Here is a 21,217-nt window from a genome sequence, read left to right as displayed (position 1 = left end):
CAAACACTTCATTCTCTACGTAGAGGCGGAGCCCGAGAAAGAGGTAAAAGAGAGAGAGAGAGCAGACATAGAGGTGTAATATTTCAGGCAGACTCGGTGCCTCAGTCTTGGATGGACTCAACTAATAAAAACAAAAATGGACAACCTGGCCAGAGAGGTCTAGGATCTTAAGAACAGTTTGCAGCTCTCCCATAGAGAGTTGGATGTCCTGAAAGAGACTGGTGGCCAGATGACAACAAACTGTAAATCCAGGCGAGACGGCATAAGCACTGTCTGTGAATCATCATTACAGATGACTGGGGAAACAGAGAGAGACAATCCAGGAGGAATAACATCGTTGTGGATGGCATAGAGTCTTCACATGAGACCTGAATGGAGTCTGAGGAGAAAGGCTCAAAAATGTTCACTGAAAAGCTGCAGATCAGAGGAAGATTGAGGTGGAGCCACGCCCACAGGTCTGGAAAACCTGCAACCAACCCAGATGACACACCCAGGCTAATAGTGGTCAAGTTCCTAAGGTTTAAGAACAAGATGGCTGTTCTGGAGAGAGCCAAGAACTTGAGAGGAACCAACATCTTCTTTAATGAGGACTACTCGAAAGTTTTACACCTGAGGCGGAAATAACTTCTCCCAGCCATGAAAGCTGCCAGAGAGCGTGGGGACATTGCTTACATCCACTACAACAGGCTCATTGAGTGAGAGAGTCTAGCATCCGTGAGTGAGAGAGCCTAGCTTCCGGGTCACTAGCTTTAGCCCCACAAATGCACATACACTAACTGACACTCACAAGTGCCTGATTGACTGACTCTATTAGCCCAAACAATGTCCTTGCCAACCGTTGTGTGTTTGTTTATTTTTTTTCTTCATATTATGTCCATCTCCGATACCCACGAAAGAGTTTAAAATAGCATATATTAATATACACCGAGTTTACAAAACATTCAGAACACTCTTTCCTAACTCTTTCCATGACATGTGCATTAGGAAAAGTATTCAGACCCCTTGACTTTTTCCACATTTTGTTACATTACAGCCTTATACCCCATAATACACAATACCCCATAATGACAAAGTAAAAACAGGTTTTAAGAAATGTTTGCAAATGAATCAAATAAAAAAACAGAAGAGCGTGGGGACATTGCTTACATCCACTACAACAGGCTCATTGAGTGAGAGAGCCTAGCATCCGGGAGTGAGAGAGCCTAGCTTCCGGGTCACTAGCTTTAGCCACACAAATGCACATACACTAACTGACACTCACAAGTGCCTGATTGACTGACTCTATTAGCCCAAACAATGTCCTTGCCAACCGTTGTGTGTTTGTTTATTTTTTTTCTTCATATTATGTCCATCTCCGATACCCACGAAAGAGTTTAAAATAGCATATATTAATATACACCGAGTTTACAAAACATTCAGAACACTCTTTCCTAACTCTTTCCATGACATGTGCATTAGGAAAAGTATTCAGACCCCTTGACTTTTTCCACATTTTGTTACATTACAGCCTTATACCCCATAATACACAATACCCCATAATGACAAAGTAAAAACAGGTTTTAAGAAATGTTTGCAAATGAATCAAATAAAAAAACAGAAGTACCTTATTTACATAAGTATTCAGACCATTTGCTAAGAGACTCAAAATTGAGCTCTGGTGCATCCTGTTTTCCATTGATCATCCTTGAGATGTTTGTACAACTTGTTTGGAGTCCACCTGTGGTAAATTCATTTGATTGGAAATTATTTAGAAAGATACACACCCATCTATATAAGGTCCCACAGTTGACAGTGCATGTCAGAGCAAAGACCGAGCAATGAAGTCGAAGGAATTGTCCGTGGAGCTCCGAGACAGGATTGTGTCGAGGCACAGATCTGGGGAAGGGTACCAAAACATTTCTGCAGCATTGAAGGTTTCCAAGAACACATTGGCCTCCATCATTCTTAAATGAAAGAAGTAAGGAACCACCAAGACTCTTCCTAGACCTGGCTGCCCGTCCAAATTGTGCAATCGGGGGAGAAGGGCCTTGGTCAGGGAGGTGATCAAGAACCTGATGGTCACTCTGACAGAGCTCCAGAGTTCCTCTGTGAAGATGGGTGAACCTTCCAGAATGACAAGCATACTGCAGCGCTCCACCAATCAGGCCTTTATGGTAGAGTGGCCAGACGGAAGCCACTACTCAGTAAAAGGCACATGACAGCCCGCTTGGAGTTTGCCAAAAGGCACCTAAAGGACACATGAGAAACAAGATTGAAACCAAGATTGAACTATTTGGCCTGAATGCCAAGTGTCACGTCTGGAGGAAACCTGGCACCATACCTACGGTGAAGCATGGTGGTGACAGCATCATGCTGTGGAGATGTGTTTCAGCGGCAGGGACTGGGAGACTAGTCAGGATTGAGGGAAAGATGAATGGATCAAAGTACAGAGAAATCCTTGATGGAAACCTGCTTCAGAACACTCTGGATCTGGGGGGAAGATTCACCTTCCAGCAGGACAACGACCCTGAGCACACAGCCAAGACAAGGCAGGAGTGGCTTCAGGACAACTCTTTGAATGTCCTTGAGTGGCCCAGCCAGATCCTGGACATCCAACCTGACAGAGCTTGAGAGGATCTGCAGAGAAGTATGGGAGAAACTCCCCGAATACAGGTGTGCAAAGCTTATAGCATCATACCCAAGAAAACTCAACGTTGTAATCTCTGCCAAAGGTACTTCAACAAAGTACTGAGTAAAGGTTCTGAATACTTACGTAAATGTGATATTTCAGTTTATTATTAATACATTTGCAAACATTTCTAAAAACCTATTTTGGCTTTTTTATTAATGTGTGTAGATTATTTTTCTACCATTTTCGAATAAGGTTGTAACGTAACAAAATGTGGAAAAGGTCAAGGCGTCTGAATCTTTTCCGAATTTCACTGTAGACTGACCTGGTGAATCCAGGTGAAAGCTATGATTCTTCATTGATGCCACTTGTTAAATCCACTTCAATCAGTGTAGATGAAGGGAAGGAGACAGGTTAAAGAAGGATTTCCAAGCCTTGAGACAAATGAGACATGGACTTTGTATGTGTGCCATTCAGAGGGTGAATGGGCAAGACAAAAGATTTAAGGGTCTTTGAACAGGGTATGGTAGAAGGTGCCAGGCACACCCATTTGAGTGTGTCAAGAACTGCAACGTTGCTGGGTTTTTCACACTCAACAGTTTCCCATGAGTATCAAGAATGGTTCACCACCCAAAGGACATCAATCCAACTTGACAGAACTGTGGGAGGCATTGGAGTCAACATGGCCAGCATCGCTGTGGAACGCCTTCGACACCTTGTAGAGCCCATCCCTGTGGAACATCTTTGACACCTTGTAGAGCCCATGCCCGTGTGAATTGTGGCTGTTCTGAGGGCAAAAGGGATGCAACTGAATATTATGTTAATATTAATGTTTCACCCAGTGTATGTAGCCTTAGAAATAAGATTAATGAAATCAATAACTTGCTAAGATCAGATAACATTCATATATTGTCCATCTTTGAGACTCCTTGAGAATTCCTTTGATTATACAGCAGTAGCAATGCAGGGATATAAGATCCACAGAAGAGACAGGAATGCCTATGGGGGAGGTGTTGCTGCATATATTCAGAGCCATATTCCTGTAAAGCTTGGAGAGGATCTCATGTCTAATGCTGGTGAAGTGTTGTGGTTGCAGGTTCACCTGCCTCATCTAAAGCCTATTATTTTGGGGTGATGTTATAGGCCACCAACTGCTAACATTCATTATCTGGATATGTGTGCAATGCTTGATACGTTGTTTGATTTTAACAGAGAGTTGAATTGTTCATGAAGCTGTCCACTCGAGAGGAAGCTACTCATTATAACCAGTGTTTGTAATCTAGTTCAGGTTATTAAATCAACCTACCAGGGTATATACAAACAGTACAGGAACTATATCATCCATGTGTATTGATCACGTTTTCACCAATGCTGTAGAGCTCTGCTCTGAAGCTGTATCCATACACATTGGATGTACTGGCCATAATATAGTGTCCATAGAAAAGCCAAAGTTCCAAAGGCTGGGCCTAAAATAGTGTATAAGAGATCATACAAAGCTTTTGTACTGATTCCAATGTGTCAAGCCCTGACCTTAGATACTTTTTTATGTCTCTATTTTGGTTTGGTCAGGGCGTGAGTTGGGGTGGGCATTCTATGTTTTGTGTTCTATGTTTTCTATTTCTGTGTGTTTGGCCAGGTGTGGTTCTCAATCAGAGGCAGCTGTCTATCGTTGTCTCTGATTGAGAACCATACTTAGGAAGCCTTTTCCCACCTGTGTTTTGTGGGTAGTTATTTTCTGTTTTTGTGTCTGCACCAGACAGAACTGTTTCAGTTTGTTCGTTCTCTTTGTTGTTTTTGTATTTCAGTGTTCAGTTCTACTAAAATATCATGAACACTTACCACGCTGAGCTTTGGTCCACTTCTTCAAACAGCCGTTACACAATGTTAAATATAGAAAAATATCTGTTGGTTTGATTTGTGTAATGTGGAGCATCCAGATGCTGCACTTGATGCATTTATGAAAAAGTTTCTTCCAGTTATTTATGAGCATGCAGCTATTACGAAACTGACTGTTACAACTGTTAAGGCTCCATGGATTGATGAGGAATTGAAAAGATGTATGGTTGAGAGGGACGAGGCAAAAGCAGTGAGGAATAAGCCTGGCGGCACATCTGATTGGTAAATGTACTGTAAATTGAGAAATGTGACTCAAATGAACAAAAACAAATGGTATTAAAAAACCAAGATAAATTACATAAAGAATGATGTGAAAAAGCTTTAGGTTTTCTTTAATGGAATGTTAAACATATAAAGTATGGTGCACCGCAGGGCAGCTCTCTTGGTACTCTTTTCTATTTTTAACAATGATCTGCCACTGGCATTAAACAAAACCTGTGTGTGTATTTAGTGAAATCAATGCAGCCCTAAACAGAATTTCTGTCAGTTTTAGAATGGCTTGCTAGTAATAAACTAGTCCTGAACATCTCTCAAACTAAGAGCATTGTATATGTTACAAATCATTCACTCAATTCTAGACAGCTGAATCTGATGGTGAATAATGTGGCTGTTGAGCAATTTGAGGAGGCCACATCACTTTGTGTTACCTTGAAATGTAAACTGTCATGGTTGATTCAATGGTTATAAAGACGCGGCACTGACACACATACTTACCCCACCAGACATGCCACCAGGGGTCTTTTCACAGTCCCCAAATCCAGAACCAATTCAAAAAACCTACAGTATTATATAGAGCCACGATTGCATGGAACTCCCTTCCATCAAAGATTACTAAAGTGACCAGCAAACAGATAAAGCAACAACGCCTCTCCCCTATTTGACATAGATATTGTGTGTATATACTGATATGTACGTTTTACATTTATGTAATTCTGTCCTTGAACTGTTCTTGTCTATTAATATAATGTATTATTTAATGTTTCATGTTTTGTGTGGACCCCAGGAAGAGTAGGTGCTGCTATCGTAACAGCTAATGGGGATCCTAATAAAATACCAAATCCCTGTGGACTGGGGTAAGACAGTGGCAGGCTGGCACGCTGCACCAACATGATAGAAAGGCACTACCAGCCAAGGGTAAGAGGGCCAGTCAGGGTGAAAACAGATAGTCAAGCAGCCAAGGTACGCGATACGAGAGAGAGCAGAGAGACAGAAAGGTAGAGAGAGGGAGCTACCACAGGAGGCTAGGGGGAGTGAAAGAAGGAGGGTGAGGCATGGCAGGGTACAGGGCAGTGATTATGGAGGACAATTGGAAATAAGGTTGACAATTTATTTGACAGGGTATATATAAGGTCTTTATGCACTGTCATCTGACCAAATAACTATGTAAAAACATCATTGCGAATCGGAAAGTGGAGCAATTTTTGCAAATGCCTGGTCGCTAGATGCTTGTTATGCAGATACTGTAAATACCTCATGCATATACCTCGCCATTAAAGTGTGTCTCGTGAAAAAAAATAAGAAAAAAGGAATGAATACATAAATAAAAACAATAACTCACATGGATATCCCAAATCAATCTTGTCTTTGTTGAATTCAGAGGACTTCTGATAAAAGGAACCTTGGGGAGAGGAGGGAGAGGAGGGAGAGGGGGAGGAGGTGGGACGGGAGGATGAAAATCAAATTTAAAAGAAACCGAAAAACAAACAATGCAACAGAGAAGGCATGAGGAATGATGGCACAGGGAAACAATCTCTCTTGATTTGGACGCTCCCCTCTCCTCTCTCAGTCTCTATGGGCCGTGTGTGTAGAGAGGGATGAGAGGAGCAGGGGCGTTGGAGGAGAGGAAGAGAGGAGGAGGGCCTGTGGGGAAGTGGTGTTATCCATCAGCTGTATGGGTTTAGTGCTCTTTAGCAGCACTCGCGAATGGCTGTGGGGAGAGGAGGAGAGGAGGAATGGAGAGGAGGAATGGAGAGGAGGAGGGGAGGAATGCCGAGGAGGAGAGGAGGAATGGAGAGGAGGATGGGAGGAGGAGCTAGCTGAGGCTGATAGACAGCAGGAGAATGGCAGGGTCAATAGCACCGACAGTGCTGCATCTGTCACAGCTGGGCTGGGAATCACCTCCCACATTAGAGGTGGAGGGGTAGAGGGATTGGCGAGCTATATGAGGGAAGGTCAAAATGGAAATGACTGAACACACCCCACATATCCCTACTGTGTTGACACTTACTGTGCTTTAAAGGCCTAAACACAACGCCACAAAAACAATCAACACCCCAGAGAACGTACACTAAACACACACAGACACGTTTCCAGGAACACACACAGTCACATGCATCACTCCATCACCTGGGACATACACAAACAGACAAACAATGAGCTCCTGATGGAGAGGAAGAGGGGGGATAGGTAGACAAGTCAATGGACAGTCAAATCTATAGTGTGATAGATGGGGCGAGTGTGTACATGTAATCAGACTGAGGAGACCGAGACAGAGAGCCGGGGGAGTTGACTGTCAGAACAGGCCTAAATGATGGGACCTCCGGACCCATCCTGCTTAGTTATATTCATGCTGAGTGAGTCTGTTGCCACTGTAAAAACCTGCTTTAGCTAGAGCTTCCTAAAGGAAACCAACGCTATACACCCAGTTTCTATTGGGGCTATTCTTTCAACGTGACATCGCTGAGCTGTGGACGAGGGGGGTGCTCCTACTGGAAATCATTGTCTATTTTTAAGTCATTTATTCCGATGCTTCCTGAATAGTAATATGACTGGTTTCTATATCTGTGTCCCCAACAACAGGCTTGGCTGGCTAAAGTAGTCTCTATAATTGATTGATTCCCATAAGTACTGTATCTTAGTGACAGTTGAAGTCAGAAGTTTACATACACCTTAGCCAAATACATTTAAACTCAGTTTCTCACAATTCCTGACATTTAATCCTAGTAAAAATGACCTGTCTTAGGTCAGTTAGGATCCCCACTTTATTTTAAGAATGTGAAATGTCAGAATAAAAGGAGAGAGCATGATTTATTTCCTTTAGACTGTTTAACTTGGGTCAAATGTTTCAGGTAGCCTTCCACAAGCTTCCTACAATAAGTTCGGTGAATTTTGGCCCATTCCTCCTGACAGAGCTGGTGAAACTGAGTCAGGTTTGTAGGCCTCCTTGCTCGCACACGTTTTTTCAGTTCTGCCCACAAATTTTCTATAGGATTGAGGTCAGGGCTTTGGCCACTCCAAAACCTTGACTTTGTTGTCCTTAAGCCATTTTGCCACAGCTTTGGAAGTATGCTTGGGGTCATTGTCCATTTGGAATACCCATTTGCGACCAAGCTTTAACTTCCTGACTGATGTCTTGAGATGTTGCTTCAATATATCCACATCATTTTCCATCCTCATGATGCCATCTATTTTGTGAAGTGCATCAGTCCCTACTGCAGCAAAGCACCCCCACAACATGATGCTACCACCCCTGTGCTTCACAGTTGGGATGGTGTTCTTTGGCTTGCAAGCCTCCCCCTTTTCCCTCCAAACATAACAATGGTCATTATGGCCAAACAGTTCTATTTTTGTTACATCACACCAGAGGACATTTCTCATAAAAAGTACAATATTTGTCCCCATGTGCAGTTGCAAACCGTAGTCTGGCTTTTTTATGGCGGTTTTGGAGCAGTGGCTTCTTCCGTGCTGAGCGGAATTTCAGGTTATGTCGATATAGGACTCGTTTTACTGTGGATATAGATACTTTTGTACCTGTTTCCTCCAGCATCTTCACAATGTCCTTTACTGTTGTTCTGGGATTGATTTGCACTTTTCGCACCAAAGTACGTTCATCTCTAGGAGACAGAACGCGTCTCCTTCCTGAGCGGAATGACAGCTGCCTGGTCCCATGGTGTTTATACTTGCGTTCTATTGTTTGTACAGATGAACGTGGTACCTTCAGCCGTTTGGAAATTGCTCCCAAGGATGAACCAGACTTGTGGGAGTCTACAGTTTTTTTTCCTGAGATCTTGGCTGATTTCTTTTGATTTTCCCATGATGTCAAGCAAAGAGGCACTGAGTTTGAAGGTAGGCCTTGAAATACATGCACAGGTACACCTCCAATTGACTCAGATGATGTCAATTAGCTTATCAGAAGCTTCTAAAGCCATGACACATTTTTCTGGATTTTTCCAAGCTGTTTAAAGGCACAGTCACTTAGTGTATGTAACCTTCTGACCCACTGGAATTGTGATACAGTGAATAATAAGTGAAATAATCTGTCTGTAAACAATTGTTGGAAAAATTACTTGTGTCATGCAAAAAGTAGATGTCCTAACCGACTTGACAAAACTATAGTTTGTTAACAAGAAATTTGGGGAGTGGTTGAAAAACGAGTTTAATGACTTCAACCTAAGTGTATGTAAACTTCTGACTTGTACATATGTAACATGGAATTATGCATAAGAATCTTCCATTCCCAAAACAACTACAATTAGACATATACTAATGTTGTTGTTTAGCCCTATCTATTTTAGTGGTAAATGTTCACTATATTGCATAAAATTATATAATTCAGCAAAAAAATATATTAAAAAAAATACAAAGCCTTGAGGTAAATATAATACAATGTAGTGATATTTCACAGTGTCTGGTGTTTGATAAGAATAAAGGCTGTCTTAGACCTTGTGCTGCAGTCAGCCCTACCCTTTCTACAGATCGATATGTCAACAAAATGTCATCTGTCTGAGAGCGGAGTTACCACAGCCTTGGAAAACAACATCAGAATCCACTAAGACAGGCCAAAAGAGAGAGAGAGAGAGAGGGGGAGAGAGAGAGAGAGAGAGAGAGAGAGAGAGAGAGAGAGAGAGAGAGAGAGAGAGAAAAGGGAGAGAGAGAGGGGGGGGGAGAGGGGGAGAGAGAGAGAGAGAGAGAGAGAGAGAGAGAGAACAAACACGAGGAACAGAGGGTCAAACTACCTTCACATTGAACTCACCGGGTCGAAAGTGAAAGTCTGACCCCTTTCTTCATCTATCCTTCAATATCTAGCGCCGTTTCCAGAATAAAGGTTATAAATAAGCAAGTTTGATGACGCGTATATAGTAGCAATTCAGCGTGAGCAACATTGCTATGCGTCAGATTAATTAGTTCATCAAATTACATTTTGCAATGTTTAAAATGAATTCAACCCCCCCCCCCCCCCCCCTCGCCAAAATGAGATCAAACTGGAACGGAATCTAAGGGTATCTATTAGTGCTGATCCCAGACCAGCGTAGTGAGAGGAAAATCAGTGGGCGAGGTGAGTTCAGATTGCACACATCTTCCATTCCCAATCATATTTGCCATAATGTGAGCTTTTAGATAATGGGCCGCTCTCCTAAATGCGGGTGGAGATGGTTATTAGCGTTGACATAAGTGGCTTCACCCTCTTAGCTTTCCTAAAATCAATTCAGGGAAGGATCCTAAATCTATATGGATATGGGTTTATATCCTCTGCAAACTGGCCATTAATCTAACAGAGAACTAATGCTTCTGCAATGGGCTTAGTCTGGGAAAGAGAGAGAGAGCGGGCGAGGGGGAGAGGGAAAGAAAAAGAGAGAGAGAGAGAGAGAGCGGTGGAAGGAGAGGGAGCTTCACGAGGGCTTCACAGCACACTGAGATAAAAAATAAATAAAATAAAAAGGCCAAAGAAAATGTTTGTTCCATCTCAAAGCTGCTATTTGAATGATTTCACCTGCATTTAAAACAACAGATCAACCACCAGTTCAGTGTGACAAAGCTGTACACATACAGCTTATCCAGCTTGCTAAATATGCACTAGTCATCAGTAAATGTACCTCTGTTTATATTCATTATATTAGTGGCAGTCACATCATCTGGGTCATACCAGTCAGACATAGGTACATTCTACATATCACGATGGAATGTGGTGACTATATAGGTCATATTCATGGTATGGAGCAGCTATGTCGGCATTATTTACAAGTCTATTGGCTACTGTACAACATATGATATTAGTGGAATGCATGTGACCATCTGCATCATATACAGCACAGGACATGTAAAGACTGTCTGGGTTCCATTAGTGTCATAGAGAACATCTGGAACGTCTGCATGGTGTTATTGGAGTACGGTGACCGTCTGGGTTCTATTAGTGTCACACTGGAACCGTAGAGGGAACCATAGGCAGTGTGTGGGCTTCTCACCCTAAAGACTTTATTAGGAAGGGAGTGATTTAAAAAAAAGTCTCGCCCCTGACTTTTAATTTGACAAGAACACTCTTGCTCCTGCCTACAGCGCTCTCCCCCTTTCTCTCTCGCGCTCTTTCTCTCCCTCCCTCTCAGAATTAGCAGATAAGCACGACTTCAAAGTAGGAAAGGTTTTACCCTGTGAGTCTGCAGCACACAGAACAAAGCAGCGAAAAGCTACAGTATGTTTCCGATCTCTGCAACTCTCTGACTGTATAAAAAGGGAAAAGGAGGCAGGATTGTTGGCTCAACTGAACTGTGTGTTTCTCGCTCTCCCCAAAAAAAAAACTTCTCAAAAAGCATTTCTCCGCCTTCGGAAAATCTCCAGCGGTCCGACCACAAGCTGGGTTTAGGCTCTTCAAGAGGAGTTAAGAGCAAAACAATAACATTTATAGAATGATTGTGAAGCACTAGGAGGAAACGCCAGGAAATTCGACTGCCTTTCCCCCCAGTTGTAATACTTCTAAAATGTTGCGAGAAAGCGACAGGGAAACAAATACTAGCCTGCTTGTCAACACATATAATTGGGCGTTCAGGAAAAGCAGCATGTCTGTGCTTGTGTGACATTGGGGCTCCCAATTTTCCTCTCATTGGACCGATGGAATCCCGTGCTTTTTAAATTAGAGCAGCAATCACAGTAGCCCAGCAATTATGAGATTCTCTGTAAGTACATTATAATCACTTATCATTATTTTAAATATAGCTCCTGAATGCCCACTCTGTGACAAGAGTAATAGCTTACAGTAATGCTGCCTGGTGGTGTGGTGACGAGGCTGTTGTTTAACACACACTGACTACTCTAGATGTACTCCCTGGGGCCCAGGGCGGAACAAAGATACACATTGTCTCCTGTCTTTGTGTAATTTCACTCCAAAACGGTGGAAAGTGTGTGTGACGGAAAGAGGAAAAGTGTGTGTGTGGTAAGTGTATGTTAGTGCAAGGATGTGAATGTGAGTGTGAAACAGTGGAGAGAAAGGGATACAGGGGAAGTGGGTGGAGGAGTCTTGTGGGAGTGCAGTGAGAAACAGGATGGCTCCTAACCAAACAAACAGACAGACAGACAGACAGACAGACAGACAGACAGACAGACAGACAGCTACAGTATGTTTCCTACAGTATGTACTCCAGACAGACAGACAGACAGACAGACAGGCAGACAGGCAGGCAGGCAGACAGGCAGGCAGACAGGCAGGCAGACAGGCAGGCAGACAACGTTATAATGCATTGGGTTCCTACAGAATCAGACAGAGGAGGGTAGGATAGAGTGAGGATGGTAATCATGTACTGTACTCACTCTGCATACACAGGCCATCGGTGCAGTTCTTGGACTGAAGCACCATGCCCTCACAGTCCTTCCCCCCGTTTTTGGGCACCGGGGCGCTGCACTCCCTCCTCCTCCAGTGGGTACACTCTGTCCCACACGTGGACCATTTACTCCACTCTGTCCACAGACCATCCACTAACACACAGAGGGGAGGGAGGGAGTGGGGGGCGGGGGGGCATGGTGGTGGGGAGGGAGGGAGGGAGGAGAGGGTGAGAAGGCATGGAGGGTGGGAGTGAGAGTGTGCGAGATTGGGTGCATGAGTGTGTGACAATTAGAGGGAAAGAAACGGGGTGGGATGAGGCAGGGCGGAGTGGGGTGGGTAAGAGTGAGAATAAGAATGATAGATATCTATTTTTCTGAAAATACATAGTGCTCTGTTTGTGTTGTCCAGTAAATTGCACTCCCCTGCTCCATAAGGGTTGTGACAAGTGGTGCAGTAACTACCTGGGCACAGTGGGTTGCATGCCAGCTTCTGAATGCCTTGCCCGTCACAGATGGCGCCCCCGTTGAGCGGTGCTGGGTTGGTGCAGCTCCGCGTGCGCTTCTGGTAGCCACGGCCACAGCGACTGTTACACACCGTCCACTCTGTCCATGTTGACCAGGCGCCATTCACTGTAGAAAAACCCCAACAACATTGGAAAACAACATGTTTAACACTTTGGCAAATACAATCGTTGTCCTTTTTATAGTGGCATTGAGTGAGTCTTGGAGAATGTGAGTGTTTCCACCGGCCCTTTATTGCTCGAATGAACATGGCATTGAAGAATCTGTAGCACACTCGAGTTCTCCCCTGTTAGCACTGTTCATTAGTTAGCTATGTGGACAGGCTATTCTGGCTGCTGTATTTCCCATCTTCTGAATCCCTCAAATCCTTTCTTCCTTTCCTCCAATTCCATCTGCGTCTCAGTCGAAATCCAGAGCAGAATGACAGTGGGGTGTGTGGCTGAGAACACGACTGTGGCATTTCAGATGTAAGGAGCTGGAGGCCCCTCAGAGCTTACGATGAGTGAAGCCCCAAGCATCAGACTCCACGGGAGCAGAGCCAAAGCCCTGCCTTTCTTCACTGTCTCTTTCTTTACTTATGGGGTTTTATTACTCTTCCTCCTTCTTTGTCTCTCTCTTTTTCTTTCCACCCATCCCTCTCTCTGCGTGTCCTCCCCAGCCCTTTCCAGGATTCCTTGTTGTGGTGCAGGCTGGAAAACCACTGGGCTGGTCTGTCTCCTCTGGTAAACGAGGGAAACTCTCTCGCTCCCTCTCTCTCTCTGTCTGTCCATCTGTCCGTCTGCCTGCCTGCCTGTCTGCCTGCCTGTCTGCCTGCATACAGGGAAGGGGGACAGGGAAGAGGGACTGATGCAATCCAGGCAGAGAAAGTGGCTTCTGGTGTATTCTTTTAAGGATGAGCCAACATCAAAGCTGTCTTCCGGCGCACTCACTCAATCCTCCCAGACTGCATTAGTGAAGGGAAAAGCCTAGCAGGGACAGCGACCCCAGTCCCTGAAGACCCCAAAGTCTGCTGACACAGACACACACACACACACACACACGCACACACACACACACTTGCTCTACTTCACCCTCATACTGGACTCATCTAAGCCACACATGCTGCTCTTGCCTGTCAGAATGGACAACTAAAATAGATAAATTAACAAATAGGACACCAACAATAACTTAGGACCCCCTAATCCCCCATAATCCTCCATGGCAGGGCTAGTGTGTGTGATTTATGGATGATGTGCTGTGCCGGGAGACACTGGAGGGATGGAAGGAGAGATGGATTTGAAACCTGACCCTGGTGACATCATCAATTCCTACAAACCTCCACCCATTCTGGTCCGGTTTTCTGCGTGTGTATCGTGTGTGTGCGCTCACTGCCACGTGCGTGTATTTGTGTAGGAGGTTGAGGCTATAAAACAGCCTCGTGACTGTTAGCTGATGATTAGCTAGACTGACAGACTGACAGACTGATTTAATAACCTGAGGTTTAGCCACTTCACATGCTGGGTGGGGGTAGTTACGTTCCTCCCAGGGTGGAAGAAGTCCTGAGGCCTGAATGTCTGTGCTGTCACGCGTGTCTAATCCCCTAAGGGGAGACTGGGGAGCAGAGAGGTACAGTGTTTATCAGGACTCAGGAGAGGGTGAGGATTCCTGGAGTAGCCTTTCCATTCAAACACATTAGGCCCTAGTCTATGGATTTCACGTGACTGGGAATACAGATATGCATCTGTTGCTCACAGACACTTTAAGACACAAACCCCACCAGTTGCCTCATGCAGTGCAACTTTAGAAGGCTGTTACGGTAAACGTGTCACGGTGGGAGTTGATTGCTACCGTAGACGATGACTGTTGCCGTGGTACTGCGTCTCTTGGCGACGATGTTCTTGGCGACACAGGTGTAGTTAGCGGTGTCAGACAGTCTGGCCTGTTTGATGATCAGGTTATGGTCGATGGTGATGTAGAAGTTACGGTCATCAGCAGGGTCTATGATCTCCTCGTCCTTCAGCCACTCCACCTGGGAGGGAGGGAGGGGCAGAGAGAGAGAGAGAGAGAGAGAGAGAGAGAGAGCGAGAGAGAGAGAGAATGAAAGAAAGATAAAGAGGGAGAGACTATGAATAATGAAGACAAGTAGAATTCAAAACTAGTCGGTGAGAGCAGACAAACTGGGACTGCACGGCAGTCAGACACGTTAACCTGATTTCCTCTGGAATAAATCACAAGGAAGTGTTTAAAGGGTTTAAAGACATTTTCTTCTCTTTGTCTCCCATTCACCTCTCCAATAAAGCTCAAGTCCAGGATTACAGCAACACTGTTTATGTCTCTGAGGCCCGTGTCTTTCTATAAAAAGCTATCATGTTCTCTTTTCATTTCCCCAGAACAGAACAAAGTAATACTGTATTGTCAGACAGCGAGAGGAAAGGAAATTTGTTGCTATTTTTGGAACTGCAAAGCTCCTTGACCTTTCCTTATGAATTTCTGTTTTTCTCTCCAAATGATACAGATATTGAACTCCTGATAATATCAGAAAACAGGGAACCGTGTGGGGCTTTTATTTGAAAGTAAATCACAGAAACACTTTTCTTCACCTCGTCCTCCTCGGGTGTGAAGGCCTCAGGCAGAGAGACCGGTCCACATTACACACACACACACACACACACACACACACACACACACACACACACACACACACACACACACACACACACACACACACACACACACACACAGGCAGGCAGGCAGGCAGGCAGACAAAGGCAGTTTCAAAGACTTCTTCACACTTTTCCTCTGAATCGTCGAACTGTTTTCTCTCGAGAAAAGCCATCCTGTACGTAGTCAGAGTCAGGGAATGGATTGAGTGCATAGAGAGAGGTGAACAGCACAGGAGCCATCCTGTACGTAGTCAGAGTCAGGGAATGGATTGAGTGCATAGAGAGAGGTGAACAGCACAGGAGACATCCTGTACGTAGTCAGAGTCAGGGAATGGATTGAGTGCATAGAGAGAGGTGAACAGCACAGGAGCCATCCTGTACGTAGTCAGAGTCAGGGAATGGATTGAGTGCATAGAGAGAGGTGAACAGCACAGGAGACATCCTGTACGTAGTCAGAGTCAGGGAATGGATTGAGTGCATAGAGAGAGGTGAACAGCACAGGAGACATCCTGTACGTAGTCAGAGTCAGGGAATGGATTGAGTGCATAGAGAGAGGTGAACAGCACAGGAGACATCCTGTACGTAGTCAGAGTCAGGGAATGGATTGAGTGCATAGAGAGAGGTGAACAGCACAGGAGACATCCTGTACGTAGTCAGAGTCAGGGAATGGATTGAGTGCATAGAGAGAGGTGAACAGCACAGGAGACATCCTGTACGTAGTCAGAGTCAGGGAATGGATTGAGTGCATAGAGAGAGGTGAACAGCACAGGAGACATCCTGTACGTAGTCAGAGTCAGGGAATGGATTGAGTGCATAGAGAGAGGTGAACAGCACAGGAGACATCCTGTACGTAGTCAGAGTCAGGGAATGGATTGAGTGCATAGAGAGAGGTGAACAGCACAGGAGACATCCTGTACGTAGTCAGAGTCAGGGAATGGATTGAGTGCATAGAGAGAGGTGAACAGCACAGGAGACATCCTGTGCATTGTGCTTCCTCCTGACAAGCAGACGATGCCAGATAAGGTCAGAGCAGGCCTGGGAGAGATAAGAAGTATGTTTGGCTGGCCATTATCTAAGAACTATTGGAGGACACTTGATCTACACCTCAGAGAACTGAAGAAACTCTCCCATATGAACCCTGCCAAGCCTAAAGAATCTGTGGGTGCTAGTCTAAGTGACTGCAGTGAAATGACTTGAGAGCCAAGTGCCTGGTGTTAGAATAGGTGGGTGTACTGTAGTCTTCGAGTGATAAGACCTGTGTTTTTCTTCTGATTGTTATAAAACCAGCATCACGATGACTGTCTCACTAAACAAGATGGGCAGATTGTGATACAGGTGAGATAGAAGCCTCGCTACCATCACTAGCATCTGCAGCGTCTGAAGATGACAGATATCTCGACTACACAATCAAAGAGGGTCCTGCTTGTATAGAGTCGCCTGCCTGCCTGCCCCCTGCTTGCCTGCCTGCCCCCTGCCTGCCTGCCCCCTGCCTGCCTGCCTGCACCTCTATTATTCCTGCAACAGCAATACAGGGAGACTTAAGGCAGAGCTACTTTCAACACTCTAGCTAGTAGCAATTAATGGCAGCTTAAAACTCCCACTCAAACTGAATGCATCCATCATAAACATAATACCACTCCAGAAGAGACGCAGACTCGTGGTGACAGATTCACATCAAAAGAGAACAGAAAAACAATCAGCGGCAGAGCTCGGTGGCAAACTTCTGTATGCGCAACGTCATAATTCTCTGCTGATATGTTGTTTATGAGTGTTTTCCTCCATAAACATTTATCAGGCAAATCAATCGCATGGAGCGCAGTGGTTAGGGTTCCCTCCCCTGCTGTCTGGCTCGTCAGTGAAATTAAGCCCAGGCTCTTGTACTCCACAGCACAACAACACACCCGCTCTCATCCCATCTCGTATTCAGTCCTAACGCAGCAGAAGACATGAAGACCTCCAGTGCTTTGTCTGCCCAGCTCCCGCTAACGTTAGATAGCATCTCATATCATTTATCACGGTGATACCAGGGCCAATCAAACAGCACACAGAGACAACACAAATCTGCTCTCGACTCTCCTACAGAAGAAAAAGCTGTGTTTTTAACCCTGAGATAATGAGATGAAGAGTCACTTCGCTAGACGAGGGGAGGATCGACACGACAGGGAACAGGAGATCTCAATATGTCTGGTGAATATGATATCTGAGAAATAACACAGGCGTCTGATGTCATAAACCAGCGTTTCCCAAACTCGGTCCTGGGGACCCCAAAGGGTTGAGCTTTTTTCTTCCCCAAACACCACACAGCCGATTCAAATGATCAAAGCTTGATGATTAGTTGATTATGTGAATCAGCTGTGTGGTGCTAGGGCAAGAAACAAAACATGTACCCATTGGGGTCCCCAGGACCGAGTTTGTGAAACCCTGTCATAAACAGTAATAAGCATGTCAAGTGAATGAATGATTGAAGGATACCTTTCACTACCAATACGTATCTCATCTGTCTTAGTATGTATGTCAGTGTGTTTGACACCTGGTGTGGCGTCGTCAGTTCGTTAGAACAAGAATAGGACCCGGTGTCACGCCCTGGTCTTAGTATTTTGTGTTTTCTTTATTATTTTGGTCAGGCCAGGGTGTGACATGGGTTTATTGTGGTGTGTTTTGTCTTGGGGTTTTGTTAGGTATTGGGTTTGTGGCTTAGTGGGGGTATCTAGCATAGTCTATGGCTGTCTGGAGTGGTTCTCAATCAGAGGCAGGTGTTTATCATTGTCTCTGATTGGGAACCATATATAGGCAGCCATATTCTTTGAGTGTTTCGTGGGTGATTGTTCCTGTCTCTGTGTCTACACCAGATAGGACTGTTTAGGTTCGTTCATTTATTGTTTTGTTAGTTATTTCATGTCTAGTTCCTTTATTAAAGAACATGAATAACCACCACGCTGCATTTTGGTCCGCTTCTCCTTCACCAGAGGAAATCCCTTACAGAATCACCCACCACAACAGGACCAAGCGGCGTGGTAACGGGCAACAGCAAAAGCAGCAGCAGGAGAAGGAACAGAGGCAACAGCAACAGCGAGGTCAGGATTTCGGGACATGGGAGCAGAATCTGGACTACACAACTTGGGAGGAGATAGACAGGTGGGCGGTCGACCCAGGGAGAGTGCCGGAGCCCGCCTGGGATTCGATGGAGCAGTGTGCGGAAGGTTACGAGAGAATGAGGTTGGCTAAGCAAGCACGGCGGCGCGGAAGGAAGCCCGGGGGTCAGCCCCAAAAGAATTCTTGGGGCGGGGCTCACAGGGAGTATGGCGACGTCAGGTAGGAGACATGCGTCAACTTCCTGTGGTTACCGGGGGGCTAGAGAGACCGGGCGGCACCGTGTTATGCTGTGGTGCGCACGGTGTCCCCAGTGCGGATGCATAACCCGGTGCGGTATATTCCAGCTCCGCGTATCGGCCGGGCTAGATTGAGCGTCGAGCCAAATGCCATGAAGCCGGCTCTACGCATCTGGTCCCCAGTGCGTCTCCTTGGGCCGGCTTACATGGCACCAGCCTTGCGCACGGTGTCCCCGGTTCGCCTGCATAGCCCAGTGCGGGCTATTCCACCTTGCCGCACTGGCAGAGCAACCGGGAGTATTTAACCAGGTAAGGTTGGGCAGGCTCGGTGCTCAAGAGCTCCAGTGCGCCTGCACGGTCCGGTCTACCCAGTACCACCTCCACGCACAAGCCCTCCGGTGGCAGTTCCCCGCACCAGGCTTCCTGTGCGTGTCCTCGGCCCAGTATCACCAATGCCAGCACCACGCATCAGGCCTATAGTGCGCCTCGCCTCTCCAGCGCTGCCAGAGCCTTCCTCCTCTCCTGCACTGTCGGGGGTCTCCCGCCTATTTAGCGCTGACAGAGCCTTCCTCCTCTACAGCGCTGCTGGAGTCTCCTGCCTGTTCAGCGCAGCCAGAGCTGCCAGTCTGCATGGAGCAGCCAGAGCTGCCAGTCTGCATGGAGCAGCCAGAGCTGCCAGTCTGCATGGAGCAGCCAGAGCTGTCAGTCTGCATGGAGCAGCCAGAGCTGTCAGTCTGCATGGAGCAGCCAGAGCTGTCAGTCTGCATGGAGCAGCCAGAGCTGCCAGTCTGCATGGAGCAGCCAGAGCTGCCAGTCTGCATGGAGCAGCCAGAGCTGCCAGTCTGCAAGGAGCTGCCAGTCTGCAAGGAGCTGCCAGTCTGCAAGGAGCTGCCAGTCTGCAAGGAGCTGCCAGAGCTGCCAGTCTGCATGGAGCTGCCAGTCTGCAAGAAGCCGCCAGAGCTGCCAGTCTGCAAGAAGCCACCAGAGCTGCCAGTCTGCATGGAGCAGCCAGAGCCGTTAGTCAGTATGGAGCAGCCAGAGCCGCCAGTCAGCATGGAGCAGCCAGAGCTGCCAGTCAGCATGGAGCAGCCAGATCCGTCAGTCTGCCAGGATCCGCCAGTCAGCCAGACTCTTCCAGATCTGCCAGTCAGCCAGACTCTTCCAGATCCGCCAGTCAGCCAGGATCCGCCAGTCAACCAGACTCTTCCAGATCCGCCAGTTAGCCCGACTCTTCCAGATCCGCCAGTCAGCCAGGATCTGCCAGAACCGCCAGCCAGCCAGGATCTGCCGGATCCAACTACCTGCCTGAGCTTCCTCTCAGTGCTGGGCTTCCTCTCAGTGCTGGGCTTCCTCTCAGTGCTGAGCTTCCCCTCAGTCCCGAGCTTCCCCTCAGTCCCGAGCTGCCTCTGTCCCGAGCTGCCCCTCAGTCCCGAGCTGCCCCTCAGTCCAGTGGGGTTCTGGGTGAGGACTACTAGGCCATGGTCGGCGGCGAGGGTGGACTATCCTAGGACGCGAGGAGGAGGGACTAAGACTTTGATAGAATGGAGTCCACGTCCCGCGCCGGAGCCGCCACCACGGACAGACGCCCACCCGGACCCTCCCCTATGGTTTTTGGTGTGCGTCCGGGAGTCCGCACCTTGGGGGGGGGGGGTTCTGTCATGCCCTGGTCTTAGTATTTTGTGTTTTCTTTATTATTTTGGTCAGGCCAGGGTGTGACATGGGTTTATTGTGGTGTGTTTTGTCTTGGGGTTTTGTTAGGTATTGTGTTTGTGGCTTAGTGGGGGTATCTAGCATAGTCTATGGCTGTCTGGAGTGGTTCTCAATCAGAGGCAGGTGTTTATCGTTGTCTCTGATTGGGAACCATATTTAGGCAGCCATATTCTTTGAGTGTTTCGTGGGTGATTGTTCCTGTCTCTGTGTCTACACCATATAGGACTGTTTAGGTTTTCGTTCATTTATTGTTTTGTTAGTTATTTCATGTCTAGTTCCTTTATTAAAGAACATGAATAACCACCACGCTGCATTTTGGTCCGCTTCTCCTTCACCAGAGGAAAACCCTTACACCCGGAAGATAGTGAAATGAAACAAAAATACAACAAACTCTTTTACAAACCCATTCTGCAGAAACGCCATTAATCCAGCACGCATACCAATCGAGGTGAATGTCTTGTGAGTATCAACGTGACGGGTATTAAATCCATTGCTAAAAAAAAAAGTCATTAACATAATGATAGCAGATAGCGATGCTGCCCGTGGTAATCAGAAAAGTCCACCAACGTAAATCAATAAGGATTACATATAAACCCAGGGGACGGGAGGCACAAGTGATTAAACGCATCACTACATTTACTGAGGAAAACAAGCAAACAACACACACACACAGAAATCCGTGGAAGCAGCGTGCGTGCGTGTGTGTGTGTGTGTGTGCGTGTGTGTGTGTGTGTGTGTTTAGCACAGCTGAGTGGGACGCTGATTGGCCTCGGCCTGCTGGGACAGTGGTTATGTTATTTTTTACCCTTGTCCTGATGGAGCTGTGTGTGTTCCCGTGTGTGTGGTGTGTATGTGTGGTCCTCTGTGTGCCAACGGAATACACACTCACCTTGCCTCACACTAAAGGGAACACGGCCATTCAGAACATCGGAATTAAATAGTGAACGAGGCTGACAAATATGACACGCCAGGCCGATCAC

The 21,217-nt window shown here is 46.3% G+C and overlaps 1 protein-coding gene across 1 annotated transcript in view; it reads right to left on the bottom strand.

The window, feature by feature from the left end:
* unc5cb (unc-5 netrin receptor Cb) overlaps nucleotides 1–21,217 on the bottom strand; it is a 202,018-nt gene that overhangs the window by 28,849 nt on the left and 151,952 nt on the right. Inside the window, 4 exon segments of the mRNA XM_064942411.1 lie at nucleotides 6,063–6,122; nucleotides 12,023–12,187; nucleotides 12,497–12,664; nucleotides 14,384–14,564. Coding sequence (XP_064798483.1) covers nucleotides 6,063–6,122; nucleotides 12,023–12,187; nucleotides 12,497–12,664; nucleotides 14,384–14,564 — 574 coding nt within the window.

This window comes from Oncorhynchus masou, chromosome 28 (genome assembly GCF_036934945.1).
Source record: "Oncorhynchus masou masou isolate Uvic2021 chromosome 28, UVic_Omas_1.1, whole genome shotgun sequence".
Lineage (NCBI taxonomy): Eukaryota > Metazoa > Chordata > Actinopteri > Salmoniformes > Salmonidae > Oncorhynchus > Oncorhynchus masou.
This window is presented reverse-complemented; position numbering and strand designations above follow the sequence as displayed.